At 41.8% G+C, this 18,563-nt stretch overlaps 1 protein-coding gene across 1 annotated transcript in view; it reads right to left on the reverse strand.

Annotated features, from left to right (window-relative positions):
* Positions 1 to 10,247, reverse strand: part of LOC308158178 (FH1/FH2 domain-containing protein 3-like) — a gene marked incomplete at both ends in the record, with an annotated part of 60,450 nt that extends 50,203 nt beyond the window's left edge. The window contains 3 exons of the mRNA XM_080531775.1: positions 222 to 283; positions 3,472 to 3,581; positions 10,083 to 10,247. Of these exons, the coding sequence (XP_080387901.1) occupies positions 222 to 283; positions 3,472 to 3,581; positions 10,083 to 10,247 (337 nt within the window). The remainder of the gene's footprint in view (positions 1 to 221; positions 284 to 3,471; positions 3,582 to 10,082) is intronic.
* Positions 10,248 to 18,563: the final 8,316 nt, after the last annotated feature.

Raw genomic sequence — 18,563 nt, forward strand, 5'->3', positions numbered from 1 at the left:
TCCAGTGGCTCTATCACCCTCTAAGGATGCTTCGGAGTGGGAGGCCTCAGTCCCCCACACGCATGTACAGTAAATATGCATGTAAACCGATGAACAGCCGTGTTTGCGGTCATGCATGTACCATGCATGGTGGTATGCTCACTGGGGAAAACATGCTTCCTGGGTGTTTCCCGGTCGTTACATTCTTAAACACATAAGTAAACATCTCTTACAACACTCACCGATACAGGCATGAACACGGACAGTCAGCTGGGTCCGCAGAACAACACTGTGCTTCTTCCCTCTGGTCCTGAAAAGAAAGAGGGAGAGAGACAGATATATTGAAGAAGTTGCAATCCTACCATTAGAGAGAGAGAGAGAGAGAGAGAGAGAGAGAGAGAGAGAGAGAGAGAGAGAGAGAGAGAGAGAGAGAGAGAGAGAGAGAGAGTTAGTGTGTATGTGACCTGGAATGGTGGGATAGAAGGTAGGAAACATGTAAAACAGTAAAACAGTGGCCAGCAGCAGACCTACATCCACATGATGAGACAGATCTGAGCCCAAGGAAAGACAGCAGAACAGCAGAAGCAGAAACAACACACACACACACACACACACACACACACACACACACACATACTGTACACATATTACTAGAACAAACAAAGACACACACTCACACACATGCACACACACACACACACACACACACACACACACTCACACACATGCACACACACACTCACACACACACACACTGATCATGCATTTACACAGACATGGATTTATCATAGGAAAACAAAATAGATTGTATTAGACGCAACACAGACACAAATTCTCGGGACGAAGTCTCTCGAGAATGAAATGAGCAACAAATACACACAAAGCTGTGTCAAATATGGCCTACAAAAGGTACTCGCTCTGAACACTGTTGTTGACACCTTCCTGTGTGAAAGGACTACCTTCATTAAACATCTCTCTCATTATGTTCATACCAACACCCATTTCCACACAATCAACCAAAACTTACAGCCTATAAGATGTGTGATAGTGTGAGACTGCATTGGTAGCCAATCTATGGCATGTCAGCAGGATACTGCTAAGATTAGCCGTTACCCGCTAACCACTAGGAGCTAATCATTCACCTCCATCAGGTACCATCTTAAAGATAGCATCCCAAACTCACTGAGAGGTCTCTCTGGTAATGCACACTGTGGATAACAAACATTCCAGACACAAAAACAAGACGCCAGCTAGACTCTTATCCTTGTGTATCAGTGTAATTGTGTATTTTTGTTTATGTTTTTTCTTTTTGCTTCTGTTTTGTTTTAAAATATAACATGTAAAAAGGTAGACACTATAAGCTATTTGCTTCAGCCTACACCTTTTCAGTCATTTTCTGTTTTAGTTTCTATTTCATTTAATGGCTTACTTTTTCGATGACTGAAATAAAACTTCTACTACTACTACTACTACTACTACTACTACTACTACTACTACTACTACTACTACTACTACTACTACTACTACTACTACTACTACTACTACTACTACTACTACTACTACTACTACTACTACTACTACTACTACTACTACTACTACTACTACTACTACTACTACTACTACTACTACTACTACTACTACTACTACTACTACTACTACTACTACTACTACTACTACTACTACTACTACTACTACTACTACTACTACTACTACTACTACTACTACTACTACTACTACTACTACTACTACTACTACTACTACTACTACTACTACTACTACTACTACTACTACTACTACTACTACTACTACTACTACTACTACTACTACTACTACTACTACTACTACTACTACTACTACTAGTACTACTACTACTACTACTACTACTACTACTACTACTACTACTACTACTATCAGTCATGCTGGGGGAAATAGAGCACAATGTTAAAACGAGATGATGAAGCTGGTTGTTTTTCTCCTGGCTTCACTATTCCAACTTTTCACCACTCTACTGAAACCCTCCACTGATCCTGTGATTCACATTCAAACTAAGAGGAACATAAATGTCAGAAAAGTAAGTACATAAAAGAAAGTTGAGATGGAAGCAAATAGAGAAAGGAAAGGAAAACTCTCACTCAACCCTTTTGACTCGCCGTAACCGTGTTTTATGTGCAAAAAACGGTGGGTAAACTATGATTTTGAGGTGAACTATCCCTTTAACGCTCGACTCAAATGTATCAGTGACCCGCTGACTTTACAGTGACACAGTAATGAATGTGGTGTTGGGTTGAGCTATTTTGTGTGTTCGGTTTATTCATCTTTGACACTTGATCTAAACACCGGTCGCCCCATCGACGCTTCTCTGTTTATAGGAACACAGCAGGGTAACTCACTGCTATCTATCTTCAACACCTCATCTTGGTCACAGGAATGACAGAAGCTTTTAAACCAACTGGTTCCTCAAGATATCCCCTGCTTCAAAACACACACCTGAGTCTATTCACCTGCCCATCACCTTTCACAAGGTGAACGTGTTAACCATAGCATTGTCTACTTAAGCTCTCCCCTCACGCATGCACTCTATTCACGCAAGGACTCATCACTTGTCACACTGAATCTCATTCGTAAACATAGCACTGTCCATCATCCACAGGCACTCCACAAACACACACACACCCACACATAAACACACACACACACGGTTACATACAGTATACTGGCCAGATCTATGAGATTCATCCATTTCACAACCCTCCCTATCAAGTAAGCAATATTGTCTGCAAAGATATGTTGCGGTAATAAGCTCTTTATTCAAAGACAGGAATGTCAGTACAGACATTAAGGATAACTAGAAAACAACATTATTTTCTGGCTTGCACGTTGATCACTTTGCAGAATGTGATAATAAATCTCATCATGGGGAAAAGAAGAAGGAAAGAAAGAAAGAAAGAAAGAAAGAGTGAAAGAGGAGGACTAGCATTCCTCTCCATGCTGCCATGGAAGGGAGGACGTTTCATTCCCTCTTTCCAAGAGGTTCATACTTTCCGTGAACTCGTCCTTCCAAGAAATCCATATCCAGCAGACTGTGATTCCACCGATTTTTTTAGAACGCCGAAAATCAGAAAATGTGTGTGTGTGAGAGAGAAGGGGAGTAGATCTCATCTCTGTGTCTCAGCTGTAGAAACACTTTTTCACCTGTTGTTGACAGAATGTTCGACTTTTGTAGTCCATAAAAACACTCAACTGCACTCAAAGAGAAAGATGCAGAACTAAAGCGAGATAGAACAAGAGATGAGCTTCATATAAAGATGCACAACTGACAGGAGGAATGAGACAAGAGGAGGATTATCAGAAGGAAAAAGAGAGACAATGAGGGAGAGGTGGGGAGCAGGCACTAACAGAGAGAATGTGAGAGAGGAAAATAGACAAAAAGAGAGAAGGAAGAGAAATGGAGAGATGGGAGGGCGGGAGGAGATCGGAGAGACATGGCCATACCCTGTGTCCTCCTGCTGAAAGCCCTCTAACTCATCCCTCTGTTCCGCCAGAGACGACTCCAGGTCCAGGTAGGTCCCATTGTGAGAGAGCTGCAGGGCACAGTCATCAAGCTAGGGTAGAGAGAGAGAGAGAGAGAGAGAGAGAGAGAGAGAGAGAGAGAGAGAGAGAGAGAGAGAGAGAGAGAGAGAGAGAGAGAGAGATGGACATCAAATGATCATTCATAATATTCATCCCAATGTTTCTTAAACTATTGATCTTTATGGCCCTCAATAGGTACTTTGTATTTTGTTGACCAAAATGTTTATTACTAATACTGTTTTGCCATCATACCTCAACCACTGCAGTACCTGTCTCCATGAGATTGAACAAATCTACTCGGATTGCAAGGGTCTATACATTTCCCAAATATGGAGGAAGCTCAGTGTCTCAAACGCCAACAGCTAGCTGAGGAGACGATGCTGGGGGATTAGAATGGCAGAGGTTGGGGGAGGTGGCTTCTGGGTAAACACAAGAGTTTGTTCCCAGCACTGGGTGTGATGTATATAAACCACCGCAGGAATGACATCGGTCTACTACCCCTTTCTTACTGGCTGCTTTACACCTCTTTTTGAAGCCAATTTACAGCTGTAATATAAAGCGTATTTTACGAGGTGGGTACACACGAGTGCCTACAGCCTAAGAACAGGGGGATCAGGCTATGGCAGGGTGCTGTTTTCAGCATTACAGCACAGTTAAGTGAATAACCTCAGCACTGTTACTACTTTTTAAAGGGCATTGTGTGTGTGATAACCAGCTTATTGCTTTGATCTTGGATTCTGTGTGAACACTGCACATAATTGTGGAACATCCACGTAACATAATTGTAAGCCCTCCCATACTCAATATTGCACATGCCCTTATTGTCCAGGTCCCTGAACATTGCACATAGTGTAATTGCAAAACCCTAGCTTTCAATATCCTTGATTCCACATTTCACTATTCCCACTGTTCCCAAATGAGTTATGTCATATAACGGAATTGTGACAATATATTATAATATTATATAATTATATTATATCAATGAGAGCCCAGTCACATGTTAGCACCCCTACACACTTCCTAACCCGAACCTAACCTGACCCCCCCTCTCTGCTGCCCTACTTTCCAGTCCAGTCCAGCTGAATGACGACACCCTGACCAGGAGAAACCTCCGATCACAAGACCCTCCCGTCACTCTCTCTCTGTCTCTGTCTCTCTCAGAGACAGACAGATGGACGGATGGGCTCACCGCCTAAATATAGCCTGTCTATATTTACCCTGCTCTGACCCAGCATAGCCATAGAGGTAGGGTGGAAGAGGGCCGAGGCAGGGCCAGAGTCATGCAGGGTCCTGAAAACTCTTCTCCACGTTGGCAACAAACAATCCTGACAGTAACATTCAAATGGGTATACACGTACATACAGAACTGTCATGGCATTGTTGGTTTCAACATGGAGCTCGTTGAAATTCGACTAAAAACCTCAAAGCAAGTTTGTCTCAATAAAATGCAGGAGTCTCTCAATGGAAACGGAAGGAACGTTACTGACCTGTTGAAGCTGTGGACTGAGACTTAAAGGGCTCTGCACACAGCGTGCGATTTCTGTTGCACGTCAACGTTCCATTTTGAAGTTTGAATGGAAGTCTATGAGAGCATCGCATTTACCCGCACACGGCCCCGATTTTAATCGCACGGCGAACATTCGATTCCATTCATTTTGAATGGGACAAAGCAGTGCGACAAAACTCGCACGCCGTGTGCTTTGTCCCATTCAAAATGAATGGAATCGAATGTTCGCCGTGCGATTAAAATCGGGGCCGTGTGTGGGTAAATGCGATGTTCTCATAGACTTCCATTCAAACTTCAAAATGGAACGTTGACGTGCAACAGAAATCGCACGCTGTGTGCAGAGCCCTTTACAGCATATCTGTATTACACTAACCATTCTTCCTCTAAATCCCAAATGCATAGCTACTGAATTGCATCAACTTTGCCTCACTGTATAGAGTCTGCACTGATTTCAAGACACTCACTTTGTATATTGCCCTCAGATTTACAGTCATGTCCAAAAATATTGGCACCCCTGCACTTCTGTCAGATAATGCACCACTTTGTTGACACAGTTTGTCAATGGCTCGAGTTTCCCCCAGCCCCAGTCAATCAAGGCGTGCCTCAAGGCTCTGTGCTTGGCTCCTCTTCATCATCTACATGCTTCCCCTCAGCCAGATCCTCCGTCGTCACGGCCTCAACTTCCACTGCTACACTGATGATACCCAAATCTAAAAACCTGGATGACATTAAACTTTCTCATACTCAACAGTAAGAAAACAGAGCTCATGGTTGTGGCACCCAAGGCGCTGCTCCGGAAGGTTGGCGACTTCATCCTTGAGATTGATGGCTACTCCATCTCCCCATCTCCCGAAGTCTGCAACTTGGGCGTCATCCTTGACTCCACCCTCTCCTTCCAATCACACATCAAATCTGTCACCAAATCTGCCTTCTTCCACCTCAAAAACATTGCCAGACTCCGACCATCCCTCTTTGACTCCGTGGCCGAAACCCTCGTCCACGCCTCACCTCACCTCCCACCTGGACTATTGCAATGGAGTCCTGTTCGGGGTTCCCAGCAAAGCCCTGGACAGGCTCCAGTATGTGCAGAACTCAGCTGCCAGGGTTGTCACCCACACCAAGTCCTGGCAGCACATCTCCCCCACCCTCATTCACCTCCACTGGCTTCCGGTCAAGTCCTGCATCACGTACAAAATCCTCCTTCTCACCTACAAATCCCTCCACGCCTGCATCCCCTAGTACCTAACTGACATTCTCTGCCAACATACCCCATCCCGGAACCTGCGGTCTTCAGACATGGGTCTGCTTTCCACCCCCTGCACCAACCTACGGACAAAATAGTAGGACCAAAAAGCCAAATCTGATAATTCCACAGTTAACTCGGGAAATGGACTGGACAAAATTAACTTAACTTAATATTTGCTAGCACACCCTTTGGAAAAAATAACTGAAATCAATCGCTTCCTGTAGCCATGAATGAGTTTCTTACACCTCTTTTCTTTTGCCAACTGTTCCATGTCTCTCTCATTTGAAGGGTTCCTTCTCTCAACTGCTGTTTTGAGGTCACTCCACAGGTGTTCTAGGGGTTTTAGATCTGGACTCATTGCTGGCCACTTCAGAACTCTCCGGCGCTTTGTCTTAAACCATTTCTGGGTGCTTTTTGAAGTATGCTTTGGTTCATTGTCCTGCTGGAAGACCAATGATCTCTGACGGAGACCCAGCTACTGATACAGACACTGAGCCCTACATTGCGCCCCAAAAAATCTTTGGTATTCTTCAGATTTCATGATGCAATGCACACAGTCAAGGCATCGAGTGCCAGAAGCAGCAGAGCAACCCCAAAACATCTGTCAACCTTCACCATGTTTGAGTGTAGGGACCGTGTTCTTTTCTTTGAAGGCCTCATTTCGTTTTCTGTAAACAGTACAATGATGTGCTTTACCAAAAAGCTCTATTTTGGTCTCATCTCTCCACAGGATGTTCTCCCAGAATGATTTTGGCTTCCCCAGGTAAGTTTTGGCAAACGCCAGTCTGGCTTTTTTATGTCTCTGTCAGCAGTGGGGTCCTCCTGGGTCTCCTAGCATAGTGTCCCATTTCATTCAGATGGTGACGGATAGTGCGAGCTGATAAGTTGATCTAGGTTTTTTATCCACCGTTCGAACAATCCTTCGTTGCAATCTTTGCCATGGGCTGTAAACTTCTTGATGACATTGCGCACAGTGAACACAGGAACATTAAGATCTGGACTCGTAGCCTTGAGATTGTCCATGCTTTTCCACAATTTTGGTTCTCAGATCCTGTGTGGTACACACAGACACACAACACACATGTTGAGTCAACTTTTCTTCATTTGAAATGGTTGCCGGTGTGATTTCTATATTGTCAGCACCTGTAACTTGCCACAGGTGAGTTTAAATACAAATTAAAGGAGCATTACATGCTTAAAATATGCAATTATTTCTTACGATTTTTAAAGAGTTCTGTGTGGAATGATATCAGATTTGGCTTTTTTTTCTCTGCTTTTTTGTGTTGTTCCGATGCTAACAAAAGAAATAAACATGTGAATACCAAATCATTTGTAATTGCAAGAATTTTCGGGGAGAAGTGGTGCATTATCTGACAGAAGTGCTGGGGTGCCAATATTTTTGTCCATGACTTTACTCTCTCCAGTATATGATCAACATCCACAGGCAGCAATACAGCAATACACAAGTCATAATGATACTGCAGCAACAGCAAGAGCCGAGCCCTGCATCACTTTGTACATGAAATGGGATATTATAACAGCACAGCCTACAAAGTGTTGCTCTTTCCTCGGCCACTTTGTATGAGAAATAGGAGTAAAATGAAACATAACACATCATCCTCTGACACACCAGAGAGCCGTAGCTCTAGACTCTCCCCACAGCGAGGGCTCTGGTCAGGGTGAGGGGAACACTTAGTGGCTGGTATACTTTACACTTGTTTAATCAAGCTCTCCTGGTATAAAAGAGTGAGAGAGAGAGTAATTACTTCCACGTTAAAACAACACAGAGCCTGCCGGCGCTCACGGTGGGTCGATCGTTAACGACACCGTTACATAACATAACGGGTGTTTAGGTTTTAAAAACGTTTTTCCAGAGGTAAATAGGAACCACAGAGGAAACGGGGTCTTTGAAGAGCTGAGAGGGTGTGTTTTGTGTTGCTTATAAAAGGCCCAGATAGTGTTTTATCTGAGACACTTTGCTAATGAAATATGTAAAAGACTGCTTGGTCTTGGTTTTGTTGAAGGCCTCTGGTAATACTTTACTCAATAATCTATTCAAGATTGCAATAGTTTGCTAGTATTGATAGTGAGGTGAGGAAAAAATGATGACATTTGATCCACAAATCTCAAGGACATTGAGTGACCTAGGGTGAGATTCCCCTTCTCAGTCTATCATTAGGATGTACTGTACAAGTCTAGTCTTTGGGTGTCTGGTGATTAGAAAGTGTGATCGGGGGGTGGGTGTCTGGTCTAGTCACCTGGGTAAAGACGACTACCCTGAGGATAGAGACATTTGTCTCAGGCCAAGTGTCAGGCCTTAAGCGTATCTCTCTAGGCTTCCCTGCTCTGTCAGATTGGGATTATGCTGTTTTAGTGTTGCACACAATGCTGTCCTTGACGGTGTTTCAAACCTACCATCTACACACACACACACACACACACATACATACACACGCACGCACGCACGCACGCACACACACACACACACACACACACACACACACACACATTTGAGTACAATTACTGTAGTGGTTGAGGTATTATTGTGTAAGCTTGAGGTGTGTTGCCTGAGCGGAAGAGGAAGAGCAAGAGGAGGGTGAAGAGAAGGAGGAGGTCAAGGATCCACGTAAACCAAAACCCAAAGTCTGGAGAACAAAGTGTCACAGGGATTCAGGCCGCACCCACAGGCATTCTGAAACAAGTGAACTATATTTTACATTTTACAGATCTGAGGGCCCCAGCCAATCAGAGCACCCGGCCATCACTCCATAATAGCATAGTAAGAGAAGAAAAAACACAGGGAGGGAGAGACAAGGAGGGAGAGACAGAGAGAGAGAGAGAGAGAGAGAGAGAGAGAGAGAGAGAGAGAGAGAGAGAGAGAGAACCGTACTGTCAAGCTCAGCCTCATGATGTGAAATAAATTACAAACAAAAACAGTCTTCACATGTCCAAGTGTACCTTGTAATCATAATCCTATCTACATTGAGGGACAGTTATTTGGTGGCTTTTTAAAATGGACTGTGAAATGAGTACTGGTCTGGAAAACCACACTGCTGGGTTTGACATTAGTCGTGCCTGTGTAGGCTATCCGCTGTATCCCTGTTGAGGGCAACAGTGTTGGCAATGCTGCTTAAAGTGGAAGGAGTTAGAAAGCCAGGTAGAAAAAAAAACGTTACTACAAAAACTCTTCCATAATTCTCAGACACACTTCTCACTTGTATGAGCGTTTGAGGCACCAAATGCCACACATCATTCTCCCATGACTTCTAAATGAATGAGACGCGCGTCCGCTCCGGATATTATTGGGATGAGCGGAGGCCTCTCGCCCACCTGTCGCTCTGATCAGCAAGACCACTTCTGCTGCTAAATATGAACTTTGTTGATTTAAGACGCCTACATTTAAAAGAGAAGAAATGAAACAAACAGATTGTGTAGGCCTACTATATCTCTAGCAGCTTTGTGAATGTTGGGCACTTTTAGACCTGCCTATATATCATGGCCTGACTGCAAACCAATCAGTTGCGTGCGCATTTGGTCTTAAAATAGCAGGTTTGTGACTGACAGATATAGGTTTATCTGTAAATTGAAAAGAAAACAATAGGCCTGAAGTAATCTAATCTGATGATCAGGTTTACACTCCTCAATTGAATGTATAGCCGACACGATAATCAACAATTTAAGCAAGTAAGAAGTTTCTTAGTCTACGACAAAAGAGTGTCTCGCTGCTGTTGTACCTAGGCGTTTTGTATGATATAGGTAACAGACGTGATCAATGCATACCTTGTGTGGAGCTTTGAGAAGCCTGTGGACTCCTGCTATCTGATTGATAAGAGGAATATCCTCTCTGAAGGTGTAATGCGGAGGTCTCGTCGGCTCTGGGAAATTGGTGCTGTTAAAAGGATCGGTGTCATCTAAAAACTGAACCCTGCAAACAAACGTAGCCATGATGTATCCATGCAAGTGGCTCCGATGCGGGGGGGGACCCGGTTTAATAATTAGTCCCGTTGCTTGGCGCTCCCCTCCTTGCCCCGTAACGACAACAAAACCAGCAGGTTGCCAAGTCCGCGCAGCCGCTCAGCACCACTGTTCTCCTATAACCTCCTCTCCTCCTCCGTGGCTAAACTACTTCTCATTAAGTAATTTTGGGACGGCACAATAAATCGTTTTGACTTGTTTGTAGCTAGACGATGTCAATGGAGATTTCGATTTCTCCGTTATTCAGCTGCGACTGTCGTGCTCCTGCGTCGCTGGCTCTTGGCGAGGCCGGTGACCAATGACACACAGGAGGCAGGCAAGGTGCTGGGAGAGAGAGAGCGAGAGAGAGAGGATCAGCTCAGCTTGGGACAGCCGATCTGCTGTCTGAGTCAGAGCAAATCCATCCCCCTATCTCCCCCTCCATCCCCCTATCTCCCCCTCCATCCCCCTATCTCCCCCTCTCGCCTTGGCCGCGCGCAACTATGAACGACCGACTGCGTCTGATTATTTCAAAGCGAACGGCGACCTCTATGGAGATTAGATAATGCCGTTATTATGGTAAATATGTAGAATGCAGCTCACAAATGTGTACCGTTATCCCCCCCCCCCAAAAAAAACGCAATGCACGAATATTATTTAGGCTTGCTCTTTTCAAAGTTATAAATAAAAGCATTATGTTGTGTAGGTATCCAATCATTTCAATGTAACACTTTCAAGTTAGAACTATCTTTTGCGGATCAAATTAAATATGTGGAGCCCGTAAAGTAGCCTAATAAATAAACGCTATAGCCCGTAAAGTTATAAATAAACGCTAGATTAGCTATGTTGTGTAGGCTAGGCATCTAATCATTTCACAGATTGAATTGAATATGAGCACAAATTGAATTGTATTTCACAGATCTGAATTGTATTTCACAGAATCGAATTGAATTTGCTTTCAACTTGAGATATTATTTCAATTCAGTTAGGATGCGGTGACACTGTTGTGTTGGCACCATGATGGCACGAACCTTTATGCCACCACAAGGCTATGTCCACAGAGGGAGGTTAGGTTGGTACCAACTTCACCACAACCTCAGCCAAGTCTACGGTTACGTACTCGCATTATTTCGCTTTTTGAAGATCATTTGTGTCTGTATCACATTTCACACTTGGAAAGAATAGTCCCACTGTCAAGAAGTAAGTAGCCTAAGTAAAAAGCTCCGTCCGTGTGATACGAACATTTGCACAACAAACCATGCACACAATTTCGCTGTCGTCACTCATGCATTGACTGAGTTTTGTAATATAAAAACTGGTCATCATATATTTTGGTTCACCGCTAATCACGGAGACGCCTCATGATAAAATGTGATTAATCAGACTGTAATCATCGCTATAAGCTATTATTCGACAGAGCGTTTTACAGAGGTGTACATTGACATGTGCGTACTACAACACCATAACACATGTTGCAGAGATCAAAGTAATGCCATAATTATGTACACAACATGTCAAAGTGTTCTAACTACTCTCTTTGGTTCAAGTCATTTCAGTTGCAACAATGACGTGTGTAATCACTTCAGTCACCTACAGGGGGCAGCCACTGGCAGCAGAATCATTACAAAACCCTCTTCAAACCCCTTTTGGGTGACAAACAGAGGTTAAACTGCTCTGGACATTTTACAATAAATCATAATTAAAATAATAATAATTAAATATAATTATAAACCAAATATAATTATAAAACCTATAATTAAAAACCAGACGTGAAACACATATTTTCCTTCCTGCACTAGAATAAAATGCAGTGAGTGTGTGTGTGTGTGTGTGTGTGTGTGTGTGTGTGTGTGTGTGTGTGTGTGTGTGTGTGTGTGTGTGTGTGTGTGTGTGTGTGTGTGTGTGTGTGTGTGTGTGTGTGTGTGTGTGTGTGTGTACACAGATCACAAAAAGAGAACCATAAGCAGAAAGGAGTAGACAATGTAGAAAGGATTTCCAAAACAAGCTTGCTGCAGAAGCTATTGCACTGAAGCCGAAAATAATGTGTGTTACTCTGCATTCCCCTATAACACATCCTCCAATTCCCTTCAAAACCATCCAGTAGACTTCAATCAAACAGAAGCCCAAAAGAAGCATGGATTTCTGCTGGGGGCCACAATGTTGCAAGTCAATACAATACAGTATGGGTGATACACCCTTCAGAAAGGGAATTTCCAGAGGAGATTGTGGAAAAGTTGGCATTTATTGCTGGTATGCAGTTTACAGAGGTTTGATTAAAAATATACACACACACACACACACACACACAGTCACACCACCACCACCACCAACAACAACAACAACAACAACAGGGCACACAATTTCATTTCATTTCATTTCAAACCTTTATTTATTCTCGAAAGGACAATTGACGTCACCCTCATTTCCAATGTTGAAGTTATTCAGCAGTTAACAATAAACATTGATAAATCAAAGAATCAGTTTACACAGTAAACATAAGACATAATAACATTTAAAGACATATATAAAGTACAGGATAAAGGGGAAAAACTGGCAGCAATTACATTTCTAAAACTCCCAAAGGACAAAGGTGCATTAATCAGCATGAGCTGAAGATCATTCCAAGCAGCAGGGCCATTATAACGAAAGGCTGACTTTCCAAGTTTGGTCTGTATGCGGGGAACCTCTAGTGAAAGCCAGACATTTGAGCGTGTCAAATAGGGTCCATAGTTCCAATCAAGTAATAATTTAAGATAAGGAGGTAACTTTCTGCTAATGACCTTAAAGATAAATAGATGCCAATGTTTATTCCGCCTATCTGCCAGTGAAGACCAACCCTCTTTCTCATATAAGCTGCAGTGGTGCGTATCATATGTCACCAGTGATAAATCTGGTAAATAAAGATGCAACAGCTGAAACAGAATATTGACTTTTGGAATACATTGCCCATTTCTATGGTCGGTCGTATCAACGCTATAAAGATGGTCGCCCTCCCTAGATGTTTGTATGTTTTTCAATGCACCCCTATGTTTATTCCCCTTTTCTATTTTAAGAAGTTGAATTCTATCATATCTTCTTATATGGAATTAAAAAATGACCAGAATATCATAAAACATCTATGAAAGTATAAAGAAGAAGGTGGCTTTGGTCTAGCAGAATTTAAATTGTACTACTGGGCAGCCAATTTGAATGCAGTAACCTTTTGGCGCAGTTGTCTGCCGACTGACCACAATCATGAGGACAGATCTTCAACGCCACATGTGGGCGCACTTCCCTCCCAGCACTACTTAATAATCCAGTTAAAACAAAGATACCAACCTATATCAATAATCCAATTATACTAAACTCTTTAAAAATATGCAAACAAATTAAATCTTTCCTCAACCTCAAGGTCTACATAGACAGCCCAATATGCCACATATTATGCCATATTATGAATATTATGCCAATCATGCCTTTCTTCCTGCCTGACCCAGTCTTTTCTAGTTGGACAGGCAAAGATACTGTCACAATAAAGGACTTCTAGGGTCTTTCCAGCAATTACAACAGATATATGGTCTACCATCAGCTAATTTCTATAGATACCTCCAGATTAGGGATTTTATTAGGACCCATACACAATACAAATGTATGCCCAAGCACAACACACTCAACAGCATCCTTCGCCATGAACCTGGCATTAAGGGTTCAGTCTCTCTTTTCTCTGACATCTTATAGGCCCGGGTAGTGGTGTCCAGTGACAGGGTAGTGGTGTCCAGTGACAGGGTAGTGGTGTCCAGTGACAGGGTAGTGGTGTCCAGTGACAAATTGTAAAATGTAAGATTTTAAGATTGGCAAGAAGAACACAACACTGAAATCTCTGAAGAAGTATGGGAGGCGACACTCGATAGGATACACTGCAGTTCTATAAATGCCAGACATACCTTAATACAATTCAAGGTAGTCCACAGACTCCATTATTCAAAATCCAGGCTTCACACCATATACCCCAACACCTCTCCTTTATGTGATAAATGTAAACAAACAACTGGAACTCTTACCCATCAGTTCTGGTCCTGCCCAAAGTTAAACTCCTTTTGGATTATTATATTTGACTATAATATAACAAAGGCTTTTAATAAAACTATTGCACCAGATCCATTGGTTGCTATCTTTGGATCAGTGGTGGTTAACCATTTAATCAATACATATGAGGGGCAGGCAATTTCCCTCTGCATACTGTTAGCCAAACACCTCATTCTACTACAGTGGAAGGTTTTTGTTGAAAAAAAAAAAAAAAAATGGAAGGAAAATAATGTTTTATTGTATGTTGTCCATCTTGTCCTTCAATAACAAACATTAAACATAAGAAATGATGAAAAAAAAAAAGCATTTGCGAATATCAGCCTGTCCCAAAATTCTGTGGCTAGTCAGGTGGATGAGCTGACCTCTGACCTCTGACTAGATGCAGCTAAAAACTAAAGCCAAGGAATTTGTCAATTAAAATGTAATCTTGACTTCTAGAACGTGCCTGGTTGCATCCTTTTCCAGGGCTGTCTTTTTTTCAACACTAGGAACAATGCCTTCTTCTCTTTAGGATACATTTACCTTTTAAACCAAATACATAGAGATGGTGATTACTTCCATTATACAACTCAGGGACAACTGTCATTCATTTTTTCTCACATTCTCACATTTTTATCACACCGCCTTACTACCAGTGTCCAGTGATGGTTGTGGTTCACTACAGCAAGAAGAAGATCATAGGTCCGAGGATCCAACTGAAGTCATCCACCATACAATATCTGTAAGGAAACAACATATGAATTGCTGATACACTCTGAGCAATTGAGCTACTGTAATTGGTGACCCAAATGCTTGTGGTAATGAAAATAGTGTTTATGCAGCCAGTGGTCACCCTCACAAGGTAACACCGTCATATTGGTTATAGTTGACCGTAGCTCAAAGACATCCCTAGCCCGAGAGACCGCAGAACTCGTGATCCATCATGTTTTCAACGTCCACCGTGACGTGACCATCACCACCCCCCTGCATCATCAAGGAGACAGCCCACCTACACCGTCCACCGCCTGCTAGACTCCCACAGGGACCAACATATAACCCTGCCCCTTTTGTTATTCTGTGTTCAGTCTTGAACCTCCTACGTTGTATGTACCTGTGCTAACTAAGTTATCTAGTAAAGTACCTACATTTTGCATTATTGTAAACCACGACTGCACATCCACGCCACTCCACCTCATTACATTATTTTACATTAGAGTGTCACACTTTCCTGTGCGGCTCCACGGTGCCTCCCTCTGGCGGCCCATTGACACTGCTTCACTCCCTGTTCCCATCCACACAGACTGATGTGTTGCACCTGTTCATGTTCGTTTCACCGGTGTATTTATGTCCCCACTTCCTTGCACTCCCTGTTAATATCTTTATACCAAAGTAAGTGTGTGCTTTAGCTCTATTTGTTTCTACACTTAACACAGGTCTTTGAGAATTGTTCTCCCTGTTGATTTTCTTTATTGTTTTTGCACAGGTATTGAGAGGTACTCTCCCTGTTTTGTTTTTTTAGCTTATAGACTGCTTCGTATCCTTTTGTTAGCCTGTTTTTGGAGACTAGATTTTCTCCTCTTTTGTTTTCTCATGTTCAAGTCTAGTTGTTTATCTCTGTGTTCTTTTCTCAGTAAAGACAAATTTGTTGCCAATCGCTGCCTACCATCTGCTCTTTGTCCTGAATCACACTTGGGTCTACACCATACGCCAAACCATTACACCATTACATTTATTTTATGGTTACTTACTTATCTTTACCTCCTTTTATTCCAGGTCAAGTATCTTACTTTGCATGCACATGTTATCTTACGATCTTACCGGGCCTTCTGCTCCATCGCCCCCGAACTGTGGAACGCCCTCAGTCCCTGCCCACCTGAGAGCACCACAGTCGGCCGACTCTTTTAAGAGCGGACTTAAGACTCATCTTTTTAACAAAGCGTTCCAGTAGCCAGATTTGTATTTATTTTTTTCTTTAGTTTTATGCCACAGTGTCTTTTTAACCTCTCTGCTTTTGATGTTTTTAGTGATCTTTATTGTGTTGTGCTGTTTTTGTTTCTTTTATTGACTGTAGCACTTTGAGATTCTTGAAATGTAAAGTGCTTTATAAATAAAATCCATTATTATTATTATTATTACGATCCTTTTCCACGATGTTAATATCACAGCGTGCACTCACTCACTGTGAGGTCAAGGGACAGTGAATGGGACAGTCTTCTTTTGACTCCATACTCCAAACTTTTGGATTTGAAAACAATTACTATGTAAACATTATCAGCCTTTATTTGATGGACTTTGTGTACGTATTGGTTTCACCATTTAGAAATGACAACACTTCAAATTGAACATCAATTTCATTTCCTGATAAGATTTTAGGCAAAAAGACCTCAAAACAAACAACTGAAGATGGCTCCAGTACATGCCTGGCAGAGCATCACTAGAGAAGATATGAAGCATCTAGTTATTGCATGCAAAGGATTGTTAACCGACTTCTAAACATGGCTGCTTAATTTGGACATTATATGAATCGGTCCCATTACTTTTGGTGCCCTGAAATAACAGAAAAGTGTTATCACAGTATAAAAGTGTTATCATTTCTAAATGGTGAAACAAATTATGTCAAAAAAGATATATATATGGGGGGTATATCTGTTTTCAATGGCTGGAAGCTGTTTGTTATGATGGGCGACAATCTTGCTTCTTTTAAACAGTGCAACAGTTTTAAATCAATTCAAGATTCAACTAGAAATCTCCATGGGAATTTTGTGTTGGTACTTTAACTCATCATCATTTTGGTAACACTTTACATTAAGGTCCCCTTTGTAAAGGGTTGCTAAATGTCTTCTAATTCACTAAACATAAATCATTTATAATCAGTTTATTATTCAATTATTCAGTTTATTATTTAGTTTAGATGTTTGATAGTCACTTGGTGCTTGCCAAATATGGAGCTCACAATCAGGTGCCAGTTATTAATGCTTCATAAATGCACTGGCATTGGTTTACTCAACTTTCTTTTTATTGCCCCCAACAGTTCATACATTAGCTACAGTTGCAGAAGCAGGTAGGAGGAGCATTTGGTTTAGTCCCATTACAGAAGTCGTCAAACATCTAACTGCTGCACAAAATGTCCTTGTGTGTTATCAATGTTAATAAAAGAAACAAAAAAATGGCAAATAACTCATGCTTTTGGTTTTGTTGTATGAGCTGTTGGGGCAATAAAAAGGACGTTGAATCATTGTCTCATCAGATCATGAGAGGTCAGAGAATCCTAATGACATCAAACAACAGGGATCCAACTGGCATCTTGTTACCTGCTATTATCTTGGGGTGAATAGGGTGAGACAGCCTGAGATGAAGTGTATGATGCATAATGATAGTAAATGACCTTCTAGTCTTGTCAGTCTAGTCTTGTCAGTGTTTATTGATTGTAGAGCTGACAAACCAACTGATAAACATACTTAGCAATTCTGTAGCACTCTGAAGTGAGTATGGAATGTCCAATGTCCATATACAACATTATGGCATAATAAAGAGGAGCTCTTTCTTTGTTCCTATAATTGACATAATATATAATGGTCAAAATGGTGTCTGGTGTCTTTATTGTATTTGCAGTAGCAATCAAATTCCAGTGAGTTATCTAATTGCACTTTTGTCAATAAGTTGCTTGTTCACAGTACTCAAATGTAAATAAAAAATGTTTAAAGCCAAATTGTTTGTACTTTGGAAACATTGAAAAATGGAGGGATGTTTGAGGTGAGTGAAAAGCACATGGAGAACAATATGGAACTAAATACAAGTTAGAACTGTTAGAACTGTTACAGTTAGATATTGTTTTCTGTTGTTTTGTTCTCATATTCAAAGACAACTTAAAAGTTTGTGTTAACCACTCATCATGAATTTGAAAGCTTCATTTGAATGGGCAGTCATTTACCACAACTGAATGATCAAGGATGACAAATCCATACTCTCCCCCCCCCCCCTCTCTCTCTCTCTCTCTCTCACTTTATATGTTCTCTCTTTCCCCTCTCACACACACAGTCATGCTTGATATGCTTTCAATCATTGTCAGGTTAGTTTGTGTTGATTCCAACTGAAAGCGGATCTATAGATAGACAGATTCCTAGAGATACCTTATGGGTGTGGTGGGAAAAGATAACTATATATATATGTATATTATGTGCAGAAGGGAGGACAGTGAAGAGTGAAGACACTTGTACCATAGCTTCCATACCTAGGAGTGAAGACTAATCTGCCAGACCAGCC

The sequence above is a fragment of the Nansenia antarctica genome (genome assembly GCF_963989245.1).
Source record: "Nansenia antarctica genome assembly, chromosome: 5".
Taxonomy (NCBI): Eukaryota; Metazoa; Chordata; class Actinopteri; order Argentiniformes; family Microstomatidae; genus Nansenia; species Nansenia antarctica.